Here is a 14,794-nt window from a genome sequence, read left to right on the forward strand (position 1 = left end):
ATAATTAATCAATAACTATTATTATCATATAACTATAAAGTACTATTAAACTGGACTAATATCTATATATTAATAGGACTTGAATTTATGACTTTTGGTCGTGGGGCCTTATCTTTCGCGGATTTATTTGATTTCTTTATTGTGTTTTTTCTTTCTCTCTTATTTTAGTTTTTTTTTAAATTATATTATAATTATTTTGTATTTCTAAAATTTATCCATTGTTCACTGTAAGTTCAATAGATACGTTAAAGTAGATGTTTTTTTTTAAAAAAGTACTTAACTTTTTACGAAATATTAAAAGGATTTTGATATTATAATTTAAATTTTTAATCACTCTAGTTCTGTGTGCAAGAGGATGCTAGAGTATATATCAATGATGTCTTACCAAATGTTTGAGTGGCATGGTGGTTAAAGTTATTATTGAGTGTAAGGTTTTAAGAACAAGTTCGACATCATTTGTTTTAGTCATATGAAATGTGTGGATATTTATCTCATTTTATGTAAATATTTATCTTGTTTTTTATTTGAATTATTATAATTTATTTATTATTAATAGTCATATAGATAGAGTTGAAATATTATTCCGTATATCGAGATAAGTTATTATAATTTATTTACGGTGATTAGTATTAAAAAAAAAGGGATGCTAGTATATGTAAACCATTGCTTCTTTGTGATCAGACAGCATGATGCCACACACATGTAATAAGAGATTCAAGAACAAAATTCAGCGGAGCATGAATAGCCAATTGGCTTAACTTCTATTTGTAAGAATTTCAATCCCACAAATGTCACAGCAGTAAGCTCCTATAGTTGTTTCACCACAATTGGACTTCTTACATAGTGCCTACCATCAGACCATATCAACTGCCCAAACACATAGTCCTTCACTGCACCACCAGGTTTCTTTACCTGTAGAGTGACCCTGAAGCGTTTCTCCTCTCCAGCTCTTTCAAATTTCAGGCTATCCGGCTCTACGTGAACCGATATCCCATGTGGGCTGCGCACACGAGCTCTATAGGTACCTGGCGAACCGACATTCTTTACTTTTCTAGTCACGGTGACCGAGCCGGTGAGGCCGGGAACAGTGATGGATGGATAGTTCAAGTCGATGAGCCTAATGGGCTGAGGGCATGCATATGGTTCTTCTGAGAACAACTGGATTTGAGTTTGGTTGTAGCCGAGGGCGCATAGGAAGTTCAAGTAATCGTTTGCTCCTAAGTCGTAAACCAGTCCAGGGTCCATTGCACGGTTAGGCTGCACATGCCCTCCTCCGTAGTTCAACGGTGTGGCTTTCAAGTAGGATGCATCTGTCAAGGGCTTCAATGTGTTGTCACGTGTTCGTGCTGCAAGAAACCGGTAAGAGAATTTGTGATTATTGGATCGAGGATTCAACGACGTGAAACTTTGTAAGTTTTGAGGAGATCTTGAGCATTACCAGTGGTCATGATGGCAGATTTAATAGCTGCAGGGCTCCAATTTGGATGGAGGGTCTTCAAGAGGCCGACGACTCCAGAAACATGAGGGCATGACATTGATGTGCCTGACACTGAGTTGAACAGAACACGTCGTTTGTCAAAGTCTTGATTCGTTGGTGCTTGTGCTTTCGTATAGGCAGCTATAATGCTCACTCCTGGAGCAGTGATATCCGGCTGGAAACAAAATTCTACTGATCAGTACTATAGACGAAATTGTAACAACCTCTGTCTTGTGGAAATTGAAAAGAGACCTTTAGGATTTCTGGTGTGATGGTATTTGGTCCTTTGGACGAAAACGCTGCCATGAACGGAGCTGGTTTTGTGTGCAACTGAGTTGTTGCTTTTGTAATGTAAGCCACGGGAGACCTGCCAACATATTCACTACGTTTCATTTGAAGGAAGCGAGACAAAATATCATGAGAAAAATGAGGATCATATACAAGATCTATGTACTATTGCCCATCAACATTTTAATTATAGAATTCTTGAAGAATGCAGGTATAAAAATGGGAGGTGTTCTAACCGTGTCGATTTGATATAAGAGAAAAGAGCAAGGCCATCAGTGTAATTGATCTGTGAAGCAGGAAGGACGTGAGGATCAGCAAGAATTTCATTGCCTGAGATCTGATTGTTGGCTAAAACCATTCCTACTGCTCCAGCCAAGGCAGCTTGCTCGCCTTTATCGACCCTTGCATTGTCTCCCCGTAGACAGACCAAGATTTTGCCCTTCACCTTTGTAGGGTCCAGAGTTCCAGCTTTACACAGAGCGCTGCATTAGTACAAAACGGTTTACTGTTGTCAGTCTTAACTTTGTAATGAAGTTAACAAGCATAGTTTCAGGAGAAATCTGCAAGAATGAGGTTGATCGTGTCCTTACGCTTCATCTGCTGATGCATTTGCAGCTTTGGCATATCTGGCAGAGATAATTGGGAATGACTTCTTTTTCAGCAATGATTTAGCTGAAAGGCTTTCTCCCTGTGAAGCAACAAAACAGTTTTCTTCAAGTGAACCTCACATTAAAGGAGTTGAGAAAGTAGAACAGAACAATAGACTGACTCTGAAGCGCATTTTGTTTCCCAGTACAACGTAACTAGGAAACTGGCGGTCCATGGTGCTTGCCCCAACCGTAATCTGCCAGGGTGCGACATTCGAAACAGTACCAGCATCAGGTCCCGAATTACCAGCCGAGCAAACGACGACAATGCCATGTTTCACTGCGTGAAACGACCCAATGGCAACGCTGTCATTGTAAAACGGAACAGGATCTCCTCCAAGAGAAACCGATAGCACATCAACTCCATCGTGAATGGCTATATCAAATGCAGCCAAGATATCTGCATCAAAGCATTCGTTGCCCGCCACAGGAGGCCAGCACACCTTGTAAGCAGCAACTCTTGCTCTTGGTGATCCTCCTTTCGCCGTTCCATTGCCAAACCCAAAAACACTCGCTCGAGACACAAAATTGCCACCAGCTGTCGATAAGGTGTGCGATCCATGGCCTTCAGTATCGCGTGGCGAGTCAAAGGTGGAATTGAGCGGTCCCACAACAGCACTATATCCTTTGTTGAAGTACCGGGCTCCAATGAGCTTCCTGCAGACGGCAACTAACACAATGTCAGGATGATAACACGTATATTAGGTGTTAAATGTTACATAGCACATATTTATCAAGACATTTCAGTTTTCATTTCATTTTCAGAAAGTAATAACCAAGTTTGAACTGGCAATTTATTCAGGCAATTCATATGTCCCATAAAGCTGTCAATTTTAGGACAAGTCACTCCTATAGTGAATGGGATCTCAAAATTGCAATGTACTCAGGAAACAAACATGAATTTCAAGAGGAGCTGTATGAATGAAGTGAAAAAAAATTGTATGGATGAATATAACCTGTTGCAATGAAAGCTGGGATCCACATCATTTTGGCAAATTCCCCTCCACTTCAATGGAACCGGTCCCATTTGTTCATCGCTAAAGCTTTTCGACTCCGGCCATACACCTATTTCAATTGCACAGCCTATGAAAGTGAGAATACACCCAGAAAGAGGCTCTTTGCAGCGGATTTTTAACAAAGCGAGAGAAAGAAGGGACATAAAATGATATACACAACCTTACAATTTGCTTAATGGTGAGATCTTGAACATTTAACTGTTTTCTCGGTCCAGTTACTTACATTGCTATTAACTGTCTCAGTTTTAGCAAAACCATGTAATTCCCACAGCAACTTGCTTCATGGCAATACAACATCGACACATTATGACCCTCCAATTCCAGCAGTGTTCCGTTGATACTTGTACATAGAATACTCTGTAGTGCCTCTGTGTTGCTACAAATTTATCATATATTCCAACGTTTTAGGTGTTCTCAGAACTGCATAGCTAAAGGGTCTTCATACGGCATGCATAGCCACCAAGCGTATGAGAAAAACGGATTCAAACCATCCGAGAAACGAATCAACCTTTGCTAATAAAACAACTATTTTTATCAGCTCATGGGGTCAACCCTGAGATAATTTTTTATCAAGAAGGCTACAGTTACCAGAACATTTTGTCGAACGTGCTAGTGGTTGGCCATGTACAGCACCCAATGAGATATGGGGAAGCATAAATCTCATATAAAACTATACAACTTTGGCTCCATAACCCCACACTTCCATTACTCTAATTTGCGGAACGTAAACGACAAGTTGTCTTACATCAAACAAGTCAATGATGCAGATGCAAGTTAATAATAGCCACATTTCTTGCCCACAAAGTGCCAAACACTGATGGGAGCAAACAATAAAATTATTATAGAACCAAACAGATTCATGTTGGATACTATCTAAACAATAAACCGAAGAAAAGAAGCCGATAGCCTTGGACTAAATTTAACTGGTATTCATACTTCAGATAAGATTTTCAGAAGAATAACACTGTCTTGGCAAGATAAAACTGACCGGTATCAAGATTGCCAATAATCGTATCTTCGCCGAATCTAGCCTTCTTCCACAGAGAGCTGGCACTGATTTCTCCATTGTTCTCCAGCCCAAGAAAATCCCATGACCTCGTTGTGTGTAATTTTCTTCCTTGATTCAAGAATACTGAGACAACCTTGGGATGCTCTGTCATATCAGGTTATACACAAAAACCACAGTGATCGCATAAGAATCAATGTGAAACTTTTCAGAAATCATAGGTAAAAACATTGATTTCTCCAAAATAACTTACTGGAAATTTGAACTGCTTCTTCATCTTCAAGGGATGCAGCAAATCCATTGATGTGTCTAGTGTATGAGTAGAAAATGGCATCTCTGGCCTTACCAGAACTGTAAAAGATGAAGATGGGATGATCAAGAAAGTTCAAATGAGTAAGAAATGAACCAAAAACTCAATCTTGAATATTTTTACAAACTCAGCAATACCTTCCCAAGAATGATCCAAGAAACTCATAGTGGGACTCTGTTACTCTATCATAATCAGAGGATGTGACTTGAGTTCCATGCGAATGAGCTCCCAAGTACACCACATATGACTGGCGCAAAAAGAGCGGAAATCAAGAAAGCAAAAAACCAAAATTCACACCCTATTATCATTATCCACTACAAAAATAAGTACTGGAAACAGGCAGCCAGGGCTATAAAATGCTTACCTTTTTGGTGGCAAAAGTGGGTCTAAGCAATAGTGTTAGAACAAGTAGTGAAAGGAGGTAAGCATGAGTGTTTGTTCTCATTGCTTCTCCTTTTCTTGACGCTTTTTTTCTTTTTTTTTTCTCTATGATGATGAACTCCAAAAATCTTCCACCCCTTCCCTCCCCCTCTTGCCCACCAAAGATAATATAATGGGCACTCCCTCTTGGGGCTGCAGGGTTGCTATTTAAAAGTTGTTGGTGCTGTGGTGTTGACCTTACAATGGGTAAAAAGATGAGAATCTCATCATTGTTTGACTTGATTTTTAAGGATAGCTGCTGGTGGATGTAATTCTTAGGAGGTCCCCAAGTCTCAACGAAATTATATAATTATAAATTTACACAATAGTGAATTTGCATGGTTTTTTTTATATCATCGGGTAAAACTGTATCAGCACAAAAGTTTTGAATGTTCTAGAGATAATCATTAACTTTGAACGCCCATCAGATTTTTTGACAAGAATTTTTGTACACACACATGAAATTTATATTGTGGTAATTTAGTGTAAATATACAACATTTGTTGTTTTAGTGCCTGTAGAATAGAAGCAAAAGCTGCCAACAATCTTGAGTGGGATAAAAAAGGCCATACCTCCATGAAGTTCACATGGCCCGGTGAGGTAATATGATATGATGTAATTAGGCATCTTTGCCAAAACAAACAGTTCAATCATGATACACCAAAGAGAGTACCAAGATAGTGAAATCTAACCTCCATAGACCAAAACCTAACAAAGAAGAAAATAACTCACACCCATACGAGATCTGTTGTCAGATTTGAATTATTCACATAATAAGAACAAATCATTCACCGTGTAGAATCAATCACATAACAAGTACAGTTATATTTGTTATATGATTGATATGATACAATCCAACGTGATTCAAATATGAACTGGTCCCGACCTTTTATCCAAATCTAACCTAAATTAACGTGTGCAACACACTAAGATGATGTCTTGTAAACCCCATAGAGGTTAAGGTAGTAACACACAGATCCAGTGGGTACTAATGCACCAAGGAAAGAGCCACTGTCTTGCTCAGTGACACTTCAACATCATGGCATGAGGACCACCTAAGCTACCCCATTTAACCAAACAATGCCATTACCTATATTTCGTTCTTGTATTTACTTTGAGGATGATTTGTCCAGTAGTTATGTTGCACCAACATGAATATTATACACTAAACGCCTAATTACACTTTTTTAAGTATAGAAATTAAAATTATAAAATAATATCTGTAATCTTTCAAACATTATTAAGATAAAACAAAAAACGTTGTTTTATACATAATTCATGCTACACCTTAATGTTTTATACATGAGGTGTATGGATGATCGCCAAGCAGACTATGCGTTGATCATCCAACTACCTAATGCAGCATCTACAAGATCAACTGGTATATATATATATATGTATATATTATTCGAAGAAATAAACTATTATTAATTGAAATAACTCAATTACAATCATTCTTGTCAAATAAATAAAATCTAAACAACACCTACTATTATAATAGACAACATATATATTTAAGGTCATGGAGCTTCAACTTAACCAACTGAGGTATGCTTCATTGGCAAGCCGATCGATGTTAAGAAGAGTGAAACATAATCAAGTACTCTTACTCTTGCTCCAAATAATCTGTATTTTACTAATTTTAAACGCATCGAATATATTTGTCTTAAAGTGAATTTTTTCTACATGTGTTTGATCCGTTAAAATATATATATATATATATATATATTCGAGTATCTGATAAGAATCCGATTCTTTTTTTTTAAAAAAAAAAAGGAAATTAGTAGGAAAATGGAAGATTTAGAAAAGAAAAATGATGATAAGGGTGGTGTTGACAAAGAGCATGTGGGCATTCCTTAGAGGGTCCATCTTTAAAATTATGGACGGTTGTTCACAAAGTAGAGGGACCCATCCTTTTGTCACCGATTCTCAACAAGTCTTAGGCTCGCTCCCTAATTGGAACTCTCACCATCAACCATAAATTACAATCCACTTGTTTAAGATTAGTTATAATTATAAATAGCTTTTTGCATTTCAAAAATTATAAATACTTTTGTGGACTAATTATCGTCTAATAAATATTTTTTTATAATGAGTTGTCTTTAGACAATCGTTAATTTAATAAAGGTATTTGTAATTTTTCAAATAATGAGAAGTATCTGTAATTATGGCAAACTTTAGAAGAGTCCGTTGTAATGTATCATAAAATTAATTTTCGATTACAGTGATAAAGGGTGTTTGATAACTTTTGGGATTAATTACACGTAGATCCTTTTTAAAAATGCAAAATTACACTTTTTTTCAAATAAAAAAAAATGAAATTACACTTGCACCCCCTTCGAAAATTCTCCGTTTACACCTAACCTTCTTCTATTATTGTTTGAACAAAAAATATTGACGTCAATAAAAAATAATTACATAAATTTTCAATTTTGCCCTTCATTTCACTATCCTATGTGTATCTTAGTATATATATGGAGTAAGGTTAACACTATTTTATTTTTTTTATTATGAGTACAAAATTATTATATAGGAATGTTAAATGGGGAATAAAATTAGAATTTTATTATATAATTTTTTTACTAACATCTGCATTGTTCGTCGAAATATGAACGAAAGTGGGTCAGGTGTAAATATTGAATTTGAGGAGTAAGTGCAATAATAATTTTTTTTGGAGAAAAAGTGTAATTTTTCATTTTCAGCGGAGGTCTAATTGTAATTAATCCTAATTTTTAATTTAAGTTAAAATTTAAAATTCTTAACCAATTATATTGTGAAAAATTATTTAAATAAAAATAATTATACTATAGTTAATTATTTGAAAATGAGATAAAACTCTTATAGAGGTTTTCCTAAAATTGGGATTTGGGGGGGTAGGGGTATGAAACAGCCTTTGGAAAATTCCAACAAAAGGCCGCATTATAAGCTTAAGGTCAAATACTTGGGATTCGGTTCCCACTACCTGACTCTACACCCCAAAATACACCCAAATTAAAGTTTGTGAAAATTGACAACTCATTCTTTTTTAATATATATTGGATAAATTACAGCTATTTTTTCTTATATTTGATATAATTTTAAATATATTTTTATTATTTCAAAAATTATAAGTACTTTCTGATTTTAACGTCTATCTAACAACAAATACGTTTTATAATCTCCGTTAGTTTTTTATTTAATTGTTATGGTGAACTGACCAAAATATTATTTTGGATTATGAATTATAATTTTATGTATTTTTAAAATTTATAAAAAAAATTATGGACTAATATGCCCTATGGATTATTTACTTTACCCACTCTCAAAATTATTTACATTTTTTTCAAATTCTTTTTTTAAAAAAAAAAGCAAAAAGGGTAAAATAGTAAGTTATATATCACCATCTATGGACTATATAATTATAGGGGATCGGGTACCGTAACTTTCCAAACAATGAGGTAACTTTCTAAATAACAAAAAGTATTTGTAATTATATTATTTTGATAAATATCCAAAATTTATATCAACAACCATTTTTCAAATAACAAAAATACTTTTTTCATATAAGTTCGTCGTTCATTTCTCGAAATTGAATTTTGATTAAACGTCTAATTTCTTGCAATACAAAAATCGATCGAGATAATTTGGATTCGATCCAAATTTTATTCATTTACATTGTTCGTAACAAAATTCCGACCCTACGATCCGAATTAAAATATTATCACTATAAAACAATTAAACTATAAGTAATTTTAATTCCAGTGGACATGCGAACATTTATTTTAATTGCGCATATTTATTATTTCTTGACGTAGAATCTAAAATTGGACATGACATTATTGATAGTCGTGGAGGGGTAGTGACCCGTAGACCTTAGTTTTTAATATTTTTGTGTACTGTTTATTGGGATAATAATAGACATTATTAAATGAAATGAAATAATTTAAATATAAGCAAGAAAAGAAAATAAAATGAAATGGCGTAATTCTAATTGAGGTAAGAGAAGTTGGAAATAGGAAAGGGCACATGGGCGCACAAATACGCGGGGGCGTATAGACGGCTGAGATCGCGCGGGACATTAATGGCGGAAGACACGCAACGCCAACATTTTCTTTCTTACATCTCAAGCTGTCCGTTTTTGTGGTTTTTTTTTGCAATTTTCGGTTTTTTGAGGGTGTTTGGTTATATTTATGTATTAAAAAAAATTAAATTTATAGGATGTTTTAAAATGTATGACAAATTAAATTTTGCTCCAAAAATAAATTATTGGTGTTTGGATGAAATAAATGTCAAATCTCATCCACACTTCTGAGATTAGTTTTAATTATATAAAAGTACACTTTGAGGTGTAATGGGGTCCAACAACACCATAATGGCGTGTTAGTATAAATAGATGAACTATGAACCAATAGAGTCAGGTCTGTCGGGCTGATTGGAAGGGATCCGCCTCCTTAACTTTGGGCTCGAGAAAAAATATTTGAGGGAGCATCCCACCCTTCAGATTGTAATTATAATTTTAGTACAACCTCTATTTGGAGGCAAAATTTTATAAATACACCTCATAATTAAATTATATTGAACGGACTTATAATTTATAAAAAATATAAAATATTTGTACATGATCTTATGGAATGTCACTATACTTTATATAAAATAAAATTGTAAAACTTATAATATTACTTATAAGAGTTTTATAATACTTACAGATAAATTAAGAACTCGATAAATTTTTTGAATCCGGGAGCAAAAACCCAAATGAAAGATGCGGAAAATAAAATAAATTATAGTGAGAGTAAAATAATATAAATTTATATTTGTGGGGCTCAAACTCATAGTTCTTTAATCGTAAAACGTTAACCTCACTGGCAGAATCAAAGGAAAAATTAAAAAAGAATATATCAGAAGAGACATACAAAGATTTTAATGGGAACTCAAATTTCTTTCATCATAAAATTTCACAAAAATTATCACTAATAATGTATAATAAGCGACGATATTTTTTATTTTAAAATACTAATAATGTTTATAAATGTAATAATCAAAATACTTATTTTAAGTTCTCGCTATTACTTATTACTAATATTTATAGAATTAATAACAATTCTGTAACAACGCAAATATAATTTAAAGATAGTTATATCTATACTCCCTGATTTATAATTTATTTAATCATTTATTTTTGTTGATAAATTACACATACAGCTACTAAAAATATTAAAATTATTTATACAAATTACTCGTACTTTTTCAAAATTACATATATATTCTCAGAAAACATCAACAACTTTTTACAAATTATTTTTATCTTTTTACTGTAAAACCAAAAATATATAATTTTTATAAATAGATCATAGATCAAGAAAATAAATATAATTATTCGTATAATTTATTCAACACCGTGTCATTTTATCTCAAGGAATCTACAATACCAACAAAAAGTAAAAAGAACAGATCCCTTTTTCTCTCTCTTCCTTTCCCTTTTTTTTTTTCTTGATTACTTTTCATTTCCTTATAAAAAAAAAAAAGAAATATATGAAATATCATCCCTTTTAAATCAGCATGACATCACTCTTTCTGTTGTGGTCTCTCTCTCATCCAAATTATTAGGTTTGATGGGCTGGCTTTGAGTAATGCCCATTTTCTTTTACAGGAGATTTATGTGATTTCAATTTCGATCACTATTATGAATTATGATGTGGTTATCAAATTATAGTACGAGATAAAAAAAATATGGATTTTGTGGTTGCGGAGTTCTGTCATGACGTAAAAATTTGCTTTGTTATGTGTAATTTTTGTTGTGGACCGCTTTTTATAAGCATGAACGAGGATTGAAAAAGTTTAGACTCATTTCTGTAGGTTTTGAACAGTATGAACCGGTGTTACATTGATAATTTTGGTCCTAACGACTAATAGTTACAGGACCAAAATAATATCTATTACAGTGTGAATGAGATCAAAATTATCAACCCATGATTAAATTTATAAAAAAAAAGACCAAGCGTAAATTGTTCAAATAAGAACGAAATATATAAATAAAATAAGTTACGGGATAAAAATCGCTATAATCTAAAGTTACATATCCGAAAATATAATTTGAGGATTCTCATATTATATGTATGTGAAAAGAACACTCTGCGCTGCTTTACAAATAAATACAAGATGAGAATAGTGAAGGTCAAACCTGATAGCAACTGCAATCCCATCCACGTAATTTTTTTGGTCTTTTTTATTTTTTTTTAATATGCATTGAGCATAAAAATATTAAATAATTTAAATTATATAAGAAAAATAACAAAAATATCAGCATAATTTGGTGAGGTTTATTTATTTTTATATAAGAAAAATAACAAAAATATAAGAATTCTAACAAAAATATTGTAAGTCGCAGAGTTTCAGAAAAAAAAACAAAAAATAATTTCAAGCTGGAGTCGCAGGTAGCATCCATGACTGCAAGTCGTGGATGCTTTTTAATAATAATTAATAAAATAATTATAAATTTAATACTTTTTTAATTATAACAAATAGTAATGTTATAATTTTATTAATTAAAAAATACAATTAACTTCAAGTTGTGAATGCTAAGCATGACTCGATCGGAAAATTAAAAAAAAATTAAGGTCCACGATTTATAATATTTTTGTTAGGACTCTTATATTTATAATATTTTTATTATTTTTTTGTAAATAAAGCATTTTTTATATAATTTAGTTTTTTATTATTCAATGTTGTGGATTTGGTGATTATTTGAGGTTTTATATACAATCATATACATTACTCTACCGATTTATTTAGTTAGATTGATATCCGATCTAATCAGTTGTTTACTTATTTAACGAATTCCAAAAAAAAATAACTAATAATTAAATGAATCCAAAAAAATTAAATAAAATATAATAAAATATTGGGTAAATTACATGGACATCCCTTAAGATTAAGTTTAATACACAAATATTTTTTATCCGTTGTAGAGTTACAAATAGACTTAGACTTGTCTCGAAACCCATTTAAAGCTTCAAACCCGATCCATTCAGAACGGGTCGGGTTCAGGTCCCGAATTCGAATGCAATCCAGACCCATTGCTATCCCTAGCTTGGATTGATTGCTCTTAATTTTTTCTGTATTAGAATTAAAATATATTAATGTTTTGGTTTTGGATGAGTTGAGTGTGTGATTTCATTCAACAATTATGGGTTTAAAGTGAGGAAAACAGTGATGGGGGAACAGTGACAGGTGGATTGGCCCATACCAGTCAGCCCGCAAGGACAATTGGGCTACACGGGTGGGCCTCTTCGTTACAAAAAATGTGAATCCTATCCGAGAATAATATGGTAATGGTTTGTTTAATTCATGTGATATTATCAAGCATGATGAGATTGGGTAGGATGGAAAATAAAATAAAATAAAAATTAACATCATCATTTGTTATACATTGGTTTGATGTATCATAATTGTGACATCTCATATGATAAAATAATATGATATTTGGCCGAAAGGATTATAAAATATGACTAAACGTCTAGGTATCACTTTTTAAGTTATTTTTATTTTTACATTGTAGCTTGTGAATAATTACAAAAATTAAAATGCCTTCAAATATTTATTGAAATATAATTTTTAAAATAATAATTTTTGTGAATTTTTTTTTTTTCTGTATTCATGATGCGTGCGATTTTAGTACGGGTCTAGAGCTCTTGGATCTTAATGTTGGATTTGGGGTAATTGAGTGAAAGCTCTTGAAAAAGAGGACCTGTAAAACAAAGTATTGGCACTCTGATACTTAAGTTAGTCCCGAATTTAAGAATAGATAAAAGTAAAAAGATACATTATGATGAGAAATTATGATAAAAGTGAAGTTCCGTATGCAAGAGCACGAAATTAGAGTAATAGAGGAGCAGCAAAAAGAGTTCTAGAGTATCCAAGGAGAGAATTCCATTGGGAATACTCCCTGTATTTATAGAAGAAGAGTCTTTTATGCAAGAATCCGAGGAGGCGTATCTAGTGAGGAGGATCCAAGCATCCGGCGGAAAAGGTGGGATTTGGGGATAAGGCTCCTTCTTATCCATTTCTTTAGCAACAAGTCCCCGGATGAAGGGGGGCATTTTCTGCATGCAAACTCCTACCTGGTGATGAGTTCTTCCAAACTGAAGAGTCCAACCTCTTGCAGACACTTTTCTTCTCACCAACTGGCTTTGAAAGCCTCAGAGGGCTAGATTTTCTCCTTGGGCCATTTTTAACAAAGTAGGCCCCCTTACTTGACTGGACTGTAGGTGGGGGGCGCCTTTTTGGGTTGAGTCTAATGGGCCTCCCCTTTGGGCCGAATTAGATTGTAGAAGGTCCTCTTCTTGGGCCAAGCAGGGTGATTTGGGTGGGCTGTCTTTCCCTTAGGCTGATGGACCTATATTTAGACCTAGCATTTCTTCTTGGGTCAATTTCTTTTGGATCATACCATCAATTCATATAAAGCAAAATTTTAAAATAAATATTCAATAAAAAATAAATAAAATGAAAAAATAGTTTTATTCTAATTTTTTTTAAAGAAGTTATACAAGTATGGTGAATATTTTACTTTTAAAAACTTAATAACTAATTCAAATTCAAATATTTTTTATTAGTCTCAAAAAAATAAAGTAATATTTTTTTTATCATCTAATAATTATAATTTAAAGTATATTCGTTAAGCATGTATATATTTCACAATAAAAGAGCCAAAGTGAAAAAAATGGAAGAGCATATAAAGAAGAAAACTTTTAACCCTGCCTTAGATAATAGATGGGATATATAGCCCACATCTTAGATGGAATACACTATTCTATATTATGAACCAAACGTGTGATTATGCATGATAAATAATTTTATAATGTTTAATCATACGAATTAAATGAGATCAAAATTATGAATTATGCAAGTCGATGTAAGAATCGAATATTTTACTTTTAAGATGATATCGCCCTTCTTTTAACGCTAATGGTATTATGATTTGTTTTTGAATATACAAAGATTCTGGTTATGCTGCCGCACACTTACATGTCCTGCAACCAAAGACTACAGTGAAAATTGAAATTAGACTTTCTCAACGCTTGTTTTAATTCTACAAATTGTTTTATACTCTTTATAAATTTACAGAAGCACACCTCACTTGTTTAATCACTTAAATTCATAACAATCTAATATAATTTAGTAATTTTATTTTTTTTATTTAGATTCTATAACAAATTAACTGATTATAAATTGTTGAAGTATTTCAAATCGTTTGAAACTGCACGGATGAACTTATTTTAAAAATTAATAATTTTAATTTATTTTTTTTAAAGATAGCTACAGTGAGAATTCAATTTTGAAATTAGTTGAAAAGATCAAAATTACATCATTTATAACTTATATGCACAATTTACATATGAAAATTTAAAAAGAAAAAAAACACAAATTTTCACTAATTACTACATAATCTGCTTCTTCTTTTTTTATTTTTTTCCCAATACATGAAAAGGGAACTAAACATTCCTATTCCCGAAATTAAAATCTTCAAAATTTGGGAAGAATTTCACATTCATCGCCAATCACATGATGGTGCAGACGGGGTCGGAGCTGGGGCCTCTCACTTCATAAACCGGGTACTGCGGGAATCCGTCATACGGCGGCGCGTAGGTCCAC

The 14,794-nt window shown here is 32.8% G+C and overlaps 1 protein-coding gene across 1 annotated transcript; it reads right to left on the bottom strand.

The window, feature by feature from the left end:
- LOC105165541 (subtilisin-like protease SBT5.3) lies at positions 691-5,335 on the bottom strand. Its single transcript, XM_011084594.2, has 11 exons — positions 5,109-5,335; positions 4,882-4,991; positions 4,688-4,785; positions 4,417-4,581; positions 3,369-3,477; positions 2,535-3,069; positions 2,356-2,453; positions 2,002-2,247; positions 1,730-1,844; positions 1,439-1,652; positions 691-1,346 (listed from the first exon to the last, which is right to left on the bottom strand). The coding sequence occupies exons 1-11, from the start codon at positions 5,187-5,189 to the stop codon at positions 808-810; spliced, it is 2,310 nt and encodes a 769-aa protein (XP_011082896.1). The 5' UTR covers positions 5,190-5,335; the 3' UTR covers positions 691-807.

Source organism: Sesamum indicum, linkage group LG6 (genome assembly GCF_000512975.1).
Source record: "Sesamum indicum cultivar Zhongzhi No. 13 linkage group LG6, S_indicum_v1.0, whole genome shotgun sequence".
NCBI classification, from domain to species: domain Eukaryota; kingdom Viridiplantae; phylum Streptophyta; class Magnoliopsida; order Lamiales; family Pedaliaceae; genus Sesamum; species Sesamum indicum.